General features: G+C 33.5%; 3 protein-coding genes across 3 annotated transcripts; 1 reads left to right on the plus strand and 2 right to left on the minus strand.

Annotated features, from left to right (window-relative positions):
• Window positions 1-245: 245 nt before the first annotated feature.
• On the minus strand, window positions 246-4,306 carry LOC127788890 (54S ribosomal protein L51, mitochondrial). Its single transcript, XM_052317556.1, has 4 exons — window positions 3,972-4,306; window positions 1,783-1,862; window positions 920-1,026; window positions 246-833 (listed from the first exon to the last, which is right to left on the minus strand). The coding sequence occupies exons 2-4, from the start codon at window positions 1,860-1,862 to the stop codon at window positions 661-663; spliced, it is 360 nt and encodes a 119-aa protein (XP_052173516.1). The 5' UTR covers window positions 3,972-4,306; the 3' UTR covers window positions 246-660.
• A 2,849-nt stretch (window positions 4,307-7,155) lies between these two features.
• LOC127787827 (uncharacterized) lies at window positions 7,156-14,575 on the plus strand. The gene is made up of 7 exons (XM_052315855.1): window positions 7,156-7,491; window positions 9,954-10,025; window positions 10,107-10,174; window positions 11,842-11,989; window positions 12,073-12,156; window positions 12,669-12,764; window positions 14,194-14,575. Exons 1-7 carry the CDS (start codon window positions 7,195-7,197, stop codon window positions 14,197-14,199), a joined length of 771 nt encoding a protein of 256 aa, XP_052171815.1. The 5' UTR covers window positions 7,156-7,194; the 3' UTR covers window positions 14,200-14,575.
• LOC127787828 (uncharacterized) lies at window positions 8,066-8,994 on the minus strand. Its single transcript, XM_052315856.1, has 2 exons — window positions 8,684-8,994; window positions 8,066-8,538 (listed from the first exon to the last, which is right to left on the minus strand). Exons 1-2 carry the CDS (start codon window positions 8,928-8,930, stop codon window positions 8,321-8,323), a joined length of 465 nt encoding a protein of 154 aa, XP_052171816.1. The 5' UTR covers window positions 8,931-8,994; the 3' UTR covers window positions 8,066-8,320.
• Window positions 14,576-18,262: the final 3,687 nt, after the last annotated feature.

Genomic DNA, 18,262 nt, shown 5'->3' on the forward strand with positions numbered 1-18,262 from the left:
AACATTCGGGCCGTAGGCCAAACAAAACTGATTAGGTTTGCAAATGACCCACGTAATTTGGTTGCATAAGATCATTTTTTGACTATGTTTTTAAAATGACTGCAAATCTTGAAACCGAAACCCAACCTGATTGTGTCCAGTTTCGATTAAGCTGGCTTGATTCGAAATTATAGACAAGATCATCACTCGGTTCGGTGCATACAAAGTTTGAACCAGCTCGAACTCAAGTCAACAAACTCGAATGGTTGATGAACCAGGCAATTTGCTGAATGTTTTTTAACAAACTCGAATAATCCCAGTTCAGAATAGTGAGCTTCTTAGGGATTCTTTTGGTAAATAGTTGAAAAAAACAAAATTTTTATGTTTTTCAATTCATATTATAAAATTAGAAAATTAAAAATTCGAAGGAAACATTCATTCCCAGTAACAGGAGCCCCTAAGAAGCTCACCATTCCTAGCAAATCCAAACAGACCACAAAATCCTATGCTTTTCTAACAAAAATTCTCCTAAACCGACAATGATACCAACCCAATAAGCTTTCTCTATTCAAGGGGCAGCATTAGTTAGAATTTAGAAACACTTGAATAGGACACAGTTTGGTTCTCCATTTTCAGCAGAGCCATGTTTTGCCAAAAACCAAGAAAAATGGGTTTTGAGCCTCAAAATTTCAAGTCAGTTGTCCACGTGCCCTGCACGCTGGGGTGCTTGGTGACGTGTCTCGTCTTCAGCTTCACCACTTTCCTTCCCAATGCATTTCTCAGTCTGGTTGTATGGAGGAATATATCTTCTGGTGGCAAATTTTTCACACAAATCACCCTCTGGTTCTTGTTTTCTGCCATATTAAATGAAAGAAATAAGGAAATGTTGAGGCTTCAGAAAATACTGTGTTTGAGAGGCAGAGAGCCGGCGATTTCTTACTGTAAAAGCCCTTCAAATGTGGGTGTAGGCCACGAATGAGCTCAGTCACAACTTCAAGTTGAGGATTGTTCTCTTTAAATGCTGGCAAATGAGATTCCATAAATGCCCTACAGCATGAATACAAGATTGTTCATTTCCATTTTTTATTTTCAGTACTAGATAAATGATGGACCGCATGCACAGATCAGTCGTGACGATACAAACTAGACACATTACCCATGAACAAGACACTCAATTTGTGACACTTGTAACACTCGTACATTGCATTGATGTGCATAAAATACAACACATCAATATACTAGTGCCGCCAAAAGTGTCGCAACTGAAAGTTAAAAATAGCATTTCCAAAACAAATTTAGATAACTCAATATGCTCCCATACCCATCCTCTTCAATACATAAAAGAGGGGCATTCACCTAAGGGGGAAAAGATAACAAAAAAAATAACATGACATAAATTAAGAAAGGGTACTGCAACACCACAAATCTGCTTGTATTTTTATCCCATCGCTTTATCACGTGTGCATGCAGAATAAGCCAATAGTTCTGTAGACTTCCCATATTTGTGATAAAATAGGTAATCGGCTCTTATTGGGGCATGCTAAAGGAGTTAATAACTCTAGAGCAACTCCCGTTTTTGTCTAAAGGGGGATCATAACTCTACCCTTTTGATCAAGGGAGGTTAGGCCTTTCCGCGTGTATTCAGTAGTACAGTTTATTTCTGCTCCCTTTTTCTATCTACAGGAACCTCTGGTTTCCTGCTTTTTCTTTTATGCGGAGAGCGACTGATAATGAGGTTCTTTCTACATACTTTAAAAAATACGAGCTGATTGATAAACAAAACATGATTATAAGAAAGCTTACCTGATACCCCTGCTACTGCCTCCCCAATCACAATAGCTAACAATTAGCTTCTGGAGTTGCCAAACACCTCTTAATGCCATCTACATACCAAAATTATGAGTAAACCAGGGGTCTAAAGAAGCCAACAAAATACTAGTTACTGTCAACAAATTTCAAGAAATGATATCTTTATATAGATCACAAATCATTTGTAAAGGAAAAGGAAATAATCTGGCATGAACAAATTATTCTTGGACTTGGCCTTTTTACTTAATTTGAAATTGAGAATTATGGCATGATCATATATGATTTAGTGCTTCAGATGGTCCTATTATTAAAAATTCAAGAGAAGGTACAAAACTTAGTGTCACGACCCCAAGAATTAGGAAGATATTTTCTTATCTTATTTTCAGTTGTTATATATTTAATTAGTTTATTTAATTAGCGGTTATATTCTAGGAATTACAGTTATGGAGAAGTAGGGAGGTAGTGGAGTGATTTAGGAGCAGTTATTGATAGTGGAAGAGTGGTAACTGGCACAAATAACTGTTGGGTAGCTTCTATATAAAGATGTAACCCCCACAATGCCAAGATTATGCATGAATTATCAAGAAAATTATTGAAGTCTCTTTGTTCTCCCTCAATTCTATCCATTTCCCCCCCCACCCATTTCTCCCAACTTTTCGTCGCATTCCTTTCTCATTTCAGTCTGTTCTCCCTAATATTCTATTTGTTTCCCCATCAATTTTTGCTATTTCTCCCTCAATTTTCAGTTCAATCTTCTAAGGAAGCTGTCAGGAAATAAGGAGTGTATTTTCTCAATTTTATCCGATGGGTTTATGTCTTATTGTTTTTATCCTTCATTTGTTGGTTATTCTTTGATTATTCTTATCTGGTTGTTATGGTCAAAAGCGGGCTGAGTATTATCCTTATCTTCTTGTTCAATTTCAGATTAGGTGGTCAGATAGTGTGCCGTATGTTTTAGGAAGTGGATTGTTAACCCTCACAACTGTATTGAGTCCTATTTTTCTTGAAATAACACAATTTTTCTTGATTAAGTTTTATCAGAAGCATCAGTTAGGATTAGGGTCCTGACATTTAGGTACCTTTGGAACCATTTCTAGAATAACTTAAAAAGCACATGAAAGAATCTGAATAATATAATTAACAAGGAAAATTCCAAGTTAACTGAGAGCTAAATAAAAGCACAGACATGTATATATACATACGCACATCCATGCAATAGATATATATATTGATAAGTAAGATTAAGAGTATAACTAAAGGTACTGAAAAGGTACAAAAACAACCTTAAGGAAAGCATGGCTGTCTACAAAGTAAGTTCATCAAGAAAGAGGCAAAGCAAGAAATACCAAAAAAGAATCTTTCTTTTACCCAAAAAGGAGGGAAATGAGTAAAAAATGCCAACTCTATATGTTGTTGAAAGATCTTTTTTCTTTGCACCCAAATACACCACCACAGAAGAACTGATAATCCAACACACTAACCTTTCATTCAAAAGCTCCTCGGCCAAGTATATAATAAGTCTAGAACCATCTGCGGCATTGCCCAACTAACTCCAGAAAAAGAGAGAACTAGATCCGAAAGCTGGCAAGCCATTGGGCAATGAAGAAGAGGGTGACCCGCCGAGTCACCATCCTCCTTACACAGGAAATATTGGTCCATTAAGACATGCCCTCTCTCTCTCAAGTTCTCAGTGGTGGAATTAATTGTAACTGCTTGAACAAACAAAGAAACTTAAATGCGACCTAGGTCATACTTTCTAACAGCCTTGAAACCTGCAGTGCCTACCATCTCTATATGCTTCGTAAAATGATTAAACGCATAATTAGCACCTTCAGATAAGCGCAATACCCAATTCTCCTCTCTCCCCCCCCCCCCCCCCCCCCCTTTCCATGATGGACTCGTCAACAAGTAAAGCAAAGAAAGCCAAAGTTTAGTCATGACTATTCGGATTTGAGTTAAATAAACTATATGACAAATGCAACTATAAAAAAAATCAACCTTAAATAACAAATTCAGAAAAAAATTACAACAAATGCAGCAAATACAACAAATAATCAAACACATCAAACATACAGCAACAGTTAAATAACAAATCCAACAAAAATACAGCAAATACAGCAAAAAACAACAGTTAAGTAACAAATCCAACATAAATATACAGAAAAAAAAAAATTCAAAGATACCTCTCAGATGCAACGGCGGGCGGAAACCGGACGGACGCCGGAAACAGCAACTGCAGCGACGACGGACGCCGAATACAAGGGAGGGAAATCGATCACCGGCGACGGACGAGGGCTCGACAACGATGAACGCCAGAGATGAGGGAGGATGATCGATCAGCTTCGACTATCAAGGGTACGACGGCAACGAACGCCGGATGCCGGAGACTGGGTTGGAATACCGACCGGCGGCTTGAAAGAGGAGATATCTGCGGCAGCGACGGCGACACGATGCCGGAGATGATGGGGGCCGACGGAAGAGAGGAGAGGAGAGAAAAGAACCTGCCGGGAGAGGAGAGATGTGGGAGGATAGATTATTTTGCCCTATAATATGGGGATACAGCTGGCAATTTGTGATTTTTTAAGGGTAAATTGGTCTTTTTATTTAAGCTAAACCTTACTTCTGCTCTTTAAAAGTCTTTTTATATATATTTTTGTCTCTGGTTTTATGTTTTTTTTGTATTTTTTAATTAATTTAATTTTTATATTTTAATATTTTTTTATGATAATTTAAATTTTTTATTGTTTCGATTACATTTTTATAAGTGTATTTTCAAGTAATATGTATTTTATCATCTCACTTTATATTTTTTTTACACATAAGAATATAAGATTAAATTAAATTAAAAATACAAGTACAATGTGTAATTAAAATAATTATAAATTTAAGTTATTACGTAAAAAAATATCAAAATATAATGATTAAATTAATCATTAAATTTAATTGATCAACCGAAAGTTCATTGTCACACTTTAATTGATCAAAGTTGACCAGCATGTTTTACACTTTTACTATACAGATATATCTCTAATATTACATAAGTAAACATTATGTTTTGATGTTATTATCACTCGTATAGTGTACAGGGGTGTTTTGGGGAGGAAGAGATGGCACGCACCCCTTTCATTTTGCTTGTATCAGGTAAACGTTATGTTACTCGACGCAAATAACATAACATTCTTGTATATATATAGAGAGAGACAATAAAACAATCAAATACTTCTTCTTCCAAAGTACTTCCATCTTGATAAAAGTCAAGTTGGTTCGTTACTTTTCGATTCTTAATCCTAATTACATATAATGATCTATTAATCTAAAAGTTTTGTAACATAAACTCTAAAAAATACATTAACAATTAATTCTCACCAAATAATTTATTGTTTCTATTTAGCACTAAATTATGAAATGATACTTGCTATATAAAAAAAAAGAATAAACATGTGTATTATGTATTTATCATGTATATTTATTTATTTATTTTATATATTGATTGGGGCGTGTAGGATTCAAAAAATGAAAATGTTAGAGTTAGAACAAAATTTATCTTAATTTGGTCAAATTTTTTTAACCCAATATCAAATCAATATACTAAAAAATCGAACTAATCACATTGATTCGATTTAGTTCTGTTATCAAGTCTAATCAAATACATAGATATCTATAACTAAACTAATTATGGTCTCTCTCTATATATATATCAAAAAAATGAAAAACAAACTTAATCTAAAGAAGCCTATAAAAACTAAAATGGAAAATTGAAACAAAACATGTAAATCTTTTGTTTGATTTTCATATTGATTTTAAAGTTTCAATTTTATCATTATCTATTTATTTAAAAAAAAAACGTTGTGATATGTGTTAACATAAATATGTTAATATTTAAAGTGTCTTTGCCGACTAATTAAAAAGTTATATAATAACAAGTAATTAACAAATTACGTATAATTTTACTTGAAGTTTTGTAATAAGACAATTGATGTGTCATATGTAATTTTTTTTAAAAAATCAAAAAAGTAAAAAAATCCAAAATAATTTTGTGACGGTAAAAATGTGTCATTTTTTTTTAAATGAGTGACATTTGAAAATCTATTAAAAAATTATGCGAAATGGATAAACATTATTCATAAAAATCATGATTCTGATGAATCTCAAAATGTCAAGATAAACGTTATTTACAGAAAGTTTATTTATAAATAAATATGTGTTCATTCAATAAAATGTATGTATTTGATATTAATTTTAATATAATTTTTAAATTTGTAGTGTCCTATTTAAATAACTCCCTTATTTAATTAACTAGTTAAAATTTTAAAATATTAAAAATAAGATATAATAAATACATATTATTTAAAAACAATGTATAATTATTCGCCTTTAGCCAATTTCTCATATGTGCGCAATTAACATTATCCTTTAATTTTTTAAATTTATTGTTGTTGTTGGTTGAATATAATAATTAATTTATTAACTAAAAATGTCGTCGCTAAGTCGTTTGGACCCTATAAGATTGAGAACGATGAGAAAATGTAGGGTAATTTTCTTGTAAATACTTTGATATTTAAATCATACACTAAAAACTTAAATATCGTATCAAAACTAATATCATATACGAATTTATTTTGAAACAGATGTTTATCTATTTATAAAGGAACATGAAGCTTTCTAAACTTTAGTAGAATTAAAATTCTTATAGATAATGTCAATCTTAATATTTTAAACATCTGATAATTATGATTATTGTGAATAATATCTATCGTTTTTATATAATTATCGACCTTTAGCCAATTTAATATGATCAACATTACCTTTTAGTTTATAGTTTTTCAAATTGATTGTAATTGTTAAGAGTTTAAAATATTGTTGATAATTTGATATAATTATTTTTAATTTTAAAAGTAGTATTTAAATACTTAATTATAATATTTTTAATAACACTAATGTATTAATATATTATACATTTACATCTACATATTAATGCATAAAAAGCGTTGCGAGGAGTGTTCGAAAAAAACATTTTTCTTTAAAATATTTAAAAATAAAAAGTAAATTAATTAATTTATTAACAAAATTTTATAAACAGAATGATGTTTGGTTATAGTATAGAAGGGAGAATATATATAAAGAAATAATTAATATTTTGCTAGACCGGAGGCGTGAAATGTCGACTCTGCCCCCCTCTCCCCATTTGGATTGGGGGGGAATATTTAGCTTCCCAAAGCGGTAAATAAAGGCAAGAAGCAGGGGTATTTCGGTTTAGACAAGTTTGAACAGGTCTCTTTCGAAAATTCAGCTCTGGCCTACGGTCCAAGCCTTATTTAAACTCAGCCCCCACTGGTTTTACTTTTTCTCTTCTTCTTCTTCTTCTTCTTCCATCCCAGAGAGAGAGAGAGAGAGAGAGAGAGAGATATGGTGGATGATGCGGTAGTGTGTGTGGATAGGCTAATAGCCTCGGCCTACTACGAGTCCGAGAACGAGAGAGAGAGGCTCTTGGGAGATGGTAGTGGCGGCGAGGAAGTAGTCAGTGAGAAGCGTGTGGGCGTGGCTTCTCTGAAAAGTGATTGCGGAGCGCCGGCCCTTCCGAAGAGTGGCAATGGCGGCGGAGGCAAGTGTTCGTCGGAGAAGATTGCGAGGGAGTGTAGGATTTGTCAGGAAGATGACGAGCTTCAGATGGAGGCTCCGTGTGCCTGCAATGGCACTCTCAAGGTCTCTCTCTCTCTCTCTCATATGAGAATTGATTTGTCTGATTTTTGTTGTTTGATACGCTTGTTGCTGCCTTGCTGGAATAAGTATCGTGTCTGTTGCTACCTTCTAATGTGTTCTTCTCTGGAATTATGAACATTCTCCGTCTGTCTTAACCTTTTTCCCTTGTTTGGAATTTAGTTTTCTTGTATTCTTAGGAAATAAAGTCAACGCACTGCGGGAATATTTCAACTAAAATTTACATCCATTAAATGTGATTTTGTTCGTTCTTTTTTGACTTTTTAGCTCCGCCTATTCGTTGCCTCTATTTTCCAACCTCTCCCCCTAGTTTTTGTTTGATTTTTTTTCCTTTGTTCTGACAGTTTCTCTGCCTTCTCTCGTCATCTAGTTTTTCAAATACTTTTTGAAGTTAATCGGGTTTCATGAATTACTTCATCCATTAAGTTATTTGATTTAAGCTGACCACTATTAAGGCTTGGTGTCGTGTTTGTTGTTATTGCCTTATTGGGTTTCATCGATTACTTCCAAAGTTCAAAGATGCCTATTTTCATATGAACTGATCCATTATCAGTCAATGGTCATGGTCCTGTAATTTACTATTTGGTGAAGTGATTACATATTTGTTTTAGATATTTTACATGCATCTTCATTGAAAGGGGAAACCAAGCGTATGAGTGAGGATCCTATTTGTACACAACCTTTCTCCCCCTTTTTTTCGGCAAAGAGTCTGTTTCCATAACTTAAACTCATGACCTTCTAGTCACAAAGGAGCAGCCCTGCCATTGGTGTTCTTCACTTCAATGAATTACCTTCATTGGTTGATTGCATTGGTTCACCTTTTTATTTGTATGCACCTTGTTATGTGTTTCTGCAAGGTGCCATAGGTTTGACCAGTGTAGTCAAAGGCGAGGAGGTGCTTGCCTAGGTGCTCAGGCGAAGCAAGGTGCCATGGAAGCGCCTTGTGTGTTGCCAGGTGAGGCCCTTTTACTCCGGCTCTGCTTAGGTGAGCACCTCTGATGAGATGTCGAGTGCCGCAGGCGCTCGCCTTGGCTGGAACCAAGAAAAAACAGAAAAAAGAAAAATGAAAATGAAAATGAAAATGAAAGGTTTTCTCCAAGAGTCAGAAGGCTGCATAATGTCATGGAAAATCTAATAGGAAGAGGAAAGATGAGAAATCAAGTTGAGAGAAGGATACCTGAGCTCGTTTCTCTGCTGCAACATAAACTGATAGAAAGAAGAGTTGTTGGAGGTCGGTTAGAGCCGCCAAGCACCGGAACCCTTAGCCTGTGGCTGACCCTTTTGGCAACTTCTCTCCACTGGCAGGCTTGTTTGTGATAGGTGATGCTCCGGTGGTCATCCCTCCTCCAATCTACCTCTTCAGTCTGGTCTACTATGGATCTAGGGTTATTTGCTGACTTTTTGCCACTTTCATGCTTTTCCATTGCTATTATAGCCTGTAGTTGTCGTGCAAAGGAATTGCTTCTTGTTTCTGTGTTTTTTATTATTATATATGAAATATTGTTTATTTGTTTGCTTTGCTGAAACAGTGCTTGTTTGTTATATAATATTGAGCATGTGTTATATTGCTTAAGATTGATTGTTTGTGTTTGAGGGTATTTGAGATGCTCTACTCTTATATGGATACCTGATTGTGTTTTTCAAATTAAATATATTTATTATTAATGTTTTTTGGTCAATTTAGCACCTCGCTTTGCTCAAGTGAGCGCTTTTTTGGTGCCTGGCACCTTAAGAGTGCCTTTCTTCCCCGACTACCTTGGGTTTGACATGCCCATTGGTCCCTTTCACTTGTTAATTATTTTCTTCTGTATGCCCTAGAACTTTTGGCACAGTGATGTTTTGAATTATGCCAGTTGCTGTTTGAAAAATTGAGCTAGTTTTAGAAACGAATATCTCATTAATATAATTAACTAGTGGATTTGGTGATCACATAGTTTGTCTAGTGGCTCTAGCCGATATCCTTTTGTATAATGCAACCAGGATGCCTCCATTAAAGCACTTGGGATAAGATTACCATTTCATGTTTCTGGTGTTCTATTCTGTGTTAGATGGAGTCTGGGTTTTTATATATAATTTATTACACCTAGTTTTATTTTTTATCACCATCTATGTGCCTGGATAAGGCTTCGACAGTTCTGCTAGTCCATATTAACTATTAAATGTTATTATTCACTAAGCAAAAAAAGAAAAAAAAAAGATGCATTGCTTTCCTTGTTATTTGTCGTTTACACAATTTTATATGTAGATATTTGTGTGTATTACCTATTATTTTATTTTAATTCAGTTTTTATTTCTTCATCCTTGCCTATTGTTATTTGAATATGTGTATGAGTCACACAATTTATCAATCTGCTCATCACGGTGTCTTTGGCATTCCAAAACTTGTTATTAGATTGGAGATTTTTAATGCCTTCTGAATTTGGTATGTTTTTTTCTCTGCCATATAGTTTGCTCATAGGAAGTGCATTCAGAGATGGTGCAACAAGAAAGGTGATATCACCTGCGAAATTTGCAATCAGGTTGGAACTTTGTGTTGTTACTATCCTATATGCTGATCATATGTGACTTGAAGAGTAATATTGCAGTTCATCTCTTAATAGGTCTATTCTCCAAACTACACTCTTCCACTAACAAGAAGCAATCCGGAAGTTATGGCCATTGACATTAGGTAAATGATGGAAGCTACATCACACCTGCAACTTTCCCTTTTTGAACTTATTTAAAGATGTGTGGTTGTTCTGGTAATATCCCCTGAACTTTCCTGATAATGTATTATTCCTCTAGGCTAGTCCTTTAAGACCAGATTCATTTCATTTATGTAGAAATTATGTATTAGTAGCTTGATGCCCACGTGGCAGAAAGATAAAAGTCTGGAAATTTGTGAATGGTTTTGAACCCCCACATGGTTGTGAGACTGCATATTTTATTCTCCTAATTGCCTGTGTGATTTCAGCTTGCAAATGGAACACAAAATGGGCTTTGCCAGATAATTTAGAAATTTGAAAGAGAAGAACATTGAAACCTCAGTGGTTTGAATGGATCTTTTCCACAGCCCCTATGTACAGCAACTACTTGACTATTGGCACCTTGCTTTATTTTGAGTTTTTATAAGCAATCACTCGAACTTGAGCTTTGAGTAACAGTTAATGAGTTTGGGTTGTTAATTTTAATAATTTGCATACAAGTGTCAGTTAGCAAGAAAAAAAAAAAAAAAAAGCATAGAAGGGCCTCCAGAAGGTGTCCATCGAATAACCAAAGGAATGGACCTTACATCTTATACCACTTGTAACACCATGAACCTTCACTTAAAAGTGCTAGAAAAATTTAGCTCGTCAATTAATATAATATTTACTTGTATAATAGAATAGATATCAAGGCTGCGGTATATTAATATTTGGTCCTACACTCCTGCTGCCTAGTGTTGTTGCTTGACTGTAAATCTTACGTAGATTTTGAGTATTGGATTATTGGGTCTTGACAAACAGCTCTCTTTTAGGTCCTAGCATCCTTGTTAGTCAACAATCTCATTTTAGTATAATTTTGACCCAGGTCACACTCTCTTGGCCTGCACTCACTTAACAAGGGTTGGGGAAGAGTCATTTTGTATGCATCTTTTCCCTTGCCTATTTTTGTAAAAGAGGTTGTTTCTATAATGTGAATCCATGACCTTTTAACCACAGAGCAACCTTAAAGTTGCTACTAAGGCTTACCCTCAAATATATTGTTATTGTAAAGGATGAAGTATACATTGTTTTCACATGTACTTGTTTAATGCATATTCATTATTGTGCACACGCTGTGTGGATTATTGTCCATGTTGGCATGTTTTCATGGCGTAGCCACATATCAGTGTTTGTAATGTTGGAGATTGAGTGCCAACTTCCAATTGATAAAGTCAATGAACTGGCCACTGTCATGGGAAAAACGCATATGTTACTGTCAGTATTGTGCAGAATATGTTTCCTTGCTCTCCCTATAGATTTTCCTGCAATTTAGTTGAAGATTAAGCTGTGGTGAACCAAGCTGGTAAGCCAATGACTTGGTCATTCATAGGTATAGACTAGAATATGGACTTCACTTGCTTTATCATGCTCTGTGGTGCAAAAAGAAGGTGAACCAGTTGTATGGGTGGTCATGCCAAAACAAAATGTTTGAATAGGATTCTGGAGATTTCTTCAGTTTATTCTTTTATGGTTGCACTACCTTCTTTTAAGTGTAATGGACTATAATTATGTTTTATTAAAGTAAATTTGGTTTCTTTACATATTAAGTGCTGCCATTTTTAGCTTCATTATGATCTCTTTTTTGGCGACCCTCTTCCCCCTGTTTCCTCAGGCAAGCATGGGCACCTCATATTGACCTGCGGGATCCTCATTTTCTGGCTTTAACTGCTGCTGAGCATCAATTATTGCAATCGGAATATGATGATTTTGCTGTTGCAACCAGTAACAGCCTTGTCTGCCTCCGCTCTGTGGTTGTCATTGTAAAAATCCAACCTTCCAAATCCTGTGAACTTTTATTGATTTTGCTTTTGGAATAAGGAGAAATTGAATTTTCTGTGTGCAGTTGATGTTAATGTTATTTATTCACCAAGTTCTGATGATCACTGGAGATCTGTGGATGGTAGAGGAGTTGTCGGCATTCTTCACTGTAAGGCCGAAATGTTGCTTCCACTTGTAGATTTGCATGTGTACATGGACAGGAAAATAAACATGATCTCACAACACCTGTTGCTGTTTACCTGACTCTTATCCTTTTCAGATTAGATTTGTGTGAGTGAGAAAATGGGGCATGGGAAAGAGGGGTGAGCCTGGTGGCTGATAGATTATCTTCACCCTTCTACATGTGAAATTCCCCTTCGGGATCTCTTGGTTGTTGCTCATATTTGGAGAACTTTAATGAGTTGTAAATGATGATTATTGTGCAAGTATGATTTTCATGCGCTTCCCCTTAATGTCCATATAGCACCTTAGAATATCTCTAGCCAGGATGTTAATTGTGTATCAATACCTTCTTCTGCATACACGTACAAAATTACATATTCATAATTACCCCTGAACACTTGCTGAATGTTGACTGACAGATTATAATTGGAATTTCTATTCACTTGATTTATATATTATACTATTAGAAGGGAAAATATAACATGTGTGATTTTTCAGTTCCAGGTTTCCTTTCTTAAGCTTGCTGGATTTCTTCTACCATGCTTTGTGATGGCACGTTCATGTTTCATAATACAAGTCTGGAGGAGGAGGCAGGTTCGTCTCTCTCTCTCTCTCTCTCTCTCTCATGCTTTTCACATAATTTCCATTCTTTCATTGATTTCTTCAATGAGGGAACAAGGCTCTGCAGAGGAAACTCCCTCCTGCGCCCTCCTTCGGGGGGCATACCAGCTCCACAGTTTGAAACAGTTCTTTCATCATTTTTGAGTATGGTGTGCTCATAAAATATTAACTTGATGCAATGATTAAGCTCCGGCTGCACTCCAGAGTTTGAAACCAACAATGTAAAACCATTGTACAAAACGAATTTTTTGTTGACTTATGAAATTATTGTGGAAGAGACTAGATGGTGTTTGTCAAACTATAAATTACAACATGAGAAAATGGACATCGTGCTTTATTGGTGCTTTGAATGTTAAACTTGCTTGACTTGTCATCTTTGGATTGTGGTGTTGAATGCATTTAAATTTGAAGGTTCTTGAGCAGTTTCTCTGAATTGCTAATGCTCACAAGTTTTACTCTAATGCTTTTGCAGATCATTCCTTCAGTACATGCCACTGTTCATTTCTTTATCAAGTGATGATACCTTTTAGTCTATTCTTCTCACAGAAAGGATTCAACTCTATACTAATGAAATAATCAATGGGAAACCATCATGCTTATAATCATCATCATCACCAACAGGACCTTAGCCTAACCAAGTTAGGATGGGTGGCATGGCAGTCGATTGATTTGGTGACTTCAAAAGTTAAATTGATAATACAATTCCATACAAAAGAACAATGTGGCAAAATTTAATGCTGGATGCGCTTCCTAACACAACCCTCTAGATAGGGCATAATACTTATGTTTATGGAAAAATCTTGCTCGGATCCTTGGAATTTATTTCCATGTACATCTGAAAATTCCTTGTTGCAACTTCTGGCTTGTTGGGGCAATCCTCCTCTTGTATTAATTTATTGGTTACCATACCTATGTTAGATGCTAAAAAAAGGGTAATTTAATTTAGCATGATGTGTGCTGCTGGTTTTGATTGCATGATGCCATCCAAAAACAAATGCAGAAGCAAATATTTTACTGACTTTATCCCCATTCTACAAACGTAATGCATTATACTGCTGGAGTATCATATTATCTCATGGTTGTTTGATATACATATGCTATTAACTCATTTCTCTTTTCCAAAAATGTGGAGCCTACGAGAGTATATCGCAGTAATGTCAACGGTATTGTGTTTTTTGGACAAGCTGCATTGTCATTGCAATATCTGCGGTACTTTTCCTGTTTTAGGCATGACAGAACCCACAATTACCAGATTAGGAGCTGCATTGATATGAGAATTCATTTCTCTAATATACCACAATTGGTTTAGCTTTCACTCCTTTGGTTTAATCTTGGTCAGTCATGACAACAGTTTAACTTTCTTTCATTTGGCATTTTGTGATTCAGTTTGTTATTTCTCCAGGGATAGGAAGGGAACCAGTCAGATAAGATCTGCAAGCCTTTCGCTTTCAGCCATCGCGTCCAAGTCCTCTCCATCGGCAAGCGCTTTTGCGTACTACCGTTCTTCTATCTGTAATTTAGATCAGAAGGCAGCACAGGCTGTGAGAAAATTTAGTGCAGTAAATCCTAGTAGGCTCTCTCTTAACCTACCTATGAACTCGATTGATAAATGTAAATGTTGAGTTCATTAGGCTTTTTAACTTTGTGTTTTGCTTTTGCTGTTTTGGAGATGCCACTTATACTGTCAGACATCAAGTTGTTAACTGGGCACAAACTGCCCAGGTCCTTGCATTTAAATTCTCATGGTTGGATTTCAATAAGAAGAATGTCTACTCTTTGTCCCAGTCTGGTGTTAAGATCAGCATAGCTTATTTGGTGAAATGGGTACTAAAACTGTTTTCAAAAGATCTGTTTCCAAACGTCTAAGAACACCAGTGTTTTCAGGGTTTTGGTCGTCATTTTTATTTCAAAAATCAAGGTAAAATCAATGTATGGGAAATTCATATTTTTATCTATATATTTTCATCTTTTTTTTTACATGGCTACTCAAACTTTTCATTGCATTTTCGAGTTAATTTAATTTCTGTATTTTGATATTTTTTTTTTCATATAGCAACTTGAATATTTTGTTGTTTTAATTATACTTCTATACTTGTATTTTTAAGTTAATTTAATTTCTATATTTTGGTGTGTAAAAAATAAAAAAAGAGTTAAATTGACTCTTCTCATTTTATCATTTTTTATTTTTATTTTACACATCAAAGTATAAGGAATTAAATTGATTCGAAAATGTAAGTACAAGGGTGTAATCAAAATAATAAAAAGTTTGAGTTATTACATGAAAAAAATGTCAATAAGGGTTAAATGAATAATGTTATTTATCTAAACTGGAGATTTATTTTCAATATAAATAAATAGCATTACTCGAGTTAAATTAATTCGAAAATGTAAGTTCATGAGTGTAATTAACATAATGAAAAATTTGGATAATCATAAAAAAAAAAAAAATTGAGAGTATAGAGGCAAAAATATAGGTTTGGTTTCAAATGTATTGTAGATGGCAAGTAATGTTAAAGTATTTTCTTTCTAACAAAGAGTTTATAAATTGGAGTTGTGAAAATAGTTTCGAAAAGATGATTGGAGTTTTCTTTCCAATTCATTTATGAAGTTAATTGAGGATTGGGATGGAGATAACCCTTAAATATGTCTGACCTTTGTAATTAAAGTCTTATTGGAAAACATTGATAGCAAGATATAATTAGATGTGTCATGCATTCATGGTATCATACCATTATGGAAAAATGCTAACTACTTGTAGTCTCTCTCACCCTTGCATTTGAAGGTTTGGGACTTTCATAAATTCTTGAATGAAAGTGGTGTTCATGGGTGGGTAAACTTAAAATCTAAGGGACTGTTTGATAATATATATTTTTTATAGAAAATGTGTAATATCTCGAGAGCCCAGAGAAGTTAGTATATATTGAGGATAGTGTAAGAAAGGAAACAACACTAGCTGTATACTTTTTGGGCTGAATGTTGGCAAAGAACTCCTAAATTAAGCATGCTTAACCTGGGGTAATCCAGGGATGGGAGACCCCCCTGGGAAGTTCGCGTAGGTCCATTAGGGTAAGTTGTTCCGGTCCTTCCTATTGCTCGATCGGGATGTTACAAAATGTCTAATTATGTGTAATTATTATACATATTTTTTATAAAAATAATCAAACACTCTTAATTTTTTTATGAAAAAGTTGGTGTGTGGTACAAGCATTTAATTTTTTTTTTTTATGAAATTTATTTTCTAAAAGGGGTGGGGTGATTTTTGTTTTCTAAGCAATCATTAGTTATAATTAAATTTTAATTAATATAATCAAACACACCCTAAATTGAATCAACTTGATTTTGTCAGGTTAAATAGAGTGTTTTCGTTTAAGGTTTTGTTCTATTTTTCGAACTCAATTGAGTTGGAGTTGGGCCAAAGTTAGACCATTAGGCTTATTTTTTGTTCTACTCCATCTTAGTAATATAAATCTCTTTTTTAAAAATATCTTATTTTTCTAAGTTATATTAAGTTAAATATGCTTGCTTTGTCTAAGGAATTTATTTTTTAAGAAATTTATGTCAAAGTATTATAAATTTGAGTATTTTGGTGCACTAAAGGCATACAAATTTTGTATAATTTTTAGACTTTAAAATGGAGACTTGAGTTGGATTGGTATAATTTTATTTTATTTTTTTTGTAAACAAGAGTCTTATTGAAAATAACCAAAAAAAAAAAAGTATATAATTTTAAAATAGGGTATATCTCGAGACACACAACGAAAGACCAGACTAGAAGATTTAAATAATTAATAAAAAATATACAATTCTCCTAATGTTAAGAAAAATATAGTAAATTTTTATTAGCGTCGTTGGTCCGATTAATTTGGGTCTAGATGTATATAAATCATGAACTAACTTATGCTACTGTCAATATGGGTTTGGATTGAAAAATTGAACCGGTCTAAATCGAAAAAATTGATTTGATCTAAGATTGAATCTTATTGATTAGGTTTTTGGATCCAATTCCTATCTAGGTGAAAATTAATTATATGTATATATATATTTTTTAAAATTTATATTAAATAGAAAAAATTATCTATTATCTAATTGGATGAGATTAGTTTGATTCTATTTGATTTGAAATGATTGCTCACTTCTACTCGCATCATCTTCTTTAACAAATGCTTAGGCCTAACATAAAATGAAAAGGCATGTAACTATGGGTGGGTAACTAAATCGATCGAATTATTCAAATTGAATAAATTAAACCTTTTTCAAAAATTGAACTGGATCTATCGAATAAGTCATCAAAAAAAAAAAAAAACAAAGGGCAAGCAAAATCTGATCCAATGCATGTTAAAAAAAAAAAAATGAACAAAAGGCACATTGCCTTCTGTTTTATTGAACAGTTTATTCTTTTGCCCAATTTTTTAAATTTTAATTTTTAATTTAATCAAAAATGATATAATCTTTGATATTTACATCGATTTGATTATTTCAATTCTTTTCAATAAGTGAACTGAGCACAACCAAAATAATAAAAAATTTTAAATTCAAATCAAATTGGTCTATAAATTGATCTAAATTGAATCGTCAATTTCAATCAATTCGATTCAATTATTTTAATTTAATTGAAATTTTACGCACTCTTATATATTACATTGAATATATTTATATATATGTATGACTTATAATGGATATGTGATATAAGATGATCATATGATATTATATTAAATATTTTCTTAGTTGGTAGGTATTCGCTTGCCAAGCCTAGATTGAACCGCCAATTGACAATCTTCTTAGCTCGTTTATTGAAAAAGAATAATAAAAGTAGTTATTTATCATAACGTTAAGGGATTGAGTTTGTTTCTGTGTGATTATGGATAATTTGCAAATATCCACACTCACTTATTCGATCTGTCCAACTTGAGGTGTGGTGGGTCGTGGTTTATAAGGAAAGTGAGACGTTTCAATTGAAAACTGTTGTAACGAGAACTCTTCGATTTTCACGATAAATTACATTTATTAGTATTTTTAATAAATAAAAATAATTACAAATCTTAATTTGGTCAAATCGACTGATCGTATGAATTTCAAATATAAAAAAAAATTATATATATATATGATCACAAAGGAGAGAAAAAAACACTACCACCGAATTGGCCACAAAAGATAAGTAGCATTAATTAACAATATGATCTTTCAACAAAGAAGGGACACAAAAATCTTGTCATAGGAAAGTGGGAGAGAGATAGCGTTACTTTATTTTCAAAATTATGAGTAATTAGTCGTCGCATATCTTTATTTTTCAAAAATTGAATTAGATCGATCGAATAATTTTTTAAATTAAAAAAAATAAAAATAACAAAGTGCAAGCAAAATCTGATATGACGCATGTTTGAAAAAAAAAAAAGAAAAGGGAACAAAAGTCACCTTGCCTTCTATTTTATTGAACAGTTTCTTCTTTTGCCAAATTTTAAATTATTAATTTG

The sequence above is a fragment of the Diospyros lotus genome, chromosome 13 (assembly GCF_014633365.1).
Source record: "Diospyros lotus cultivar Yz01 chromosome 13, ASM1463336v1, whole genome shotgun sequence".
NCBI lineage: Eukaryota > Viridiplantae > Streptophyta > Magnoliopsida > Ericales > Ebenaceae > Diospyros > Diospyros lotus.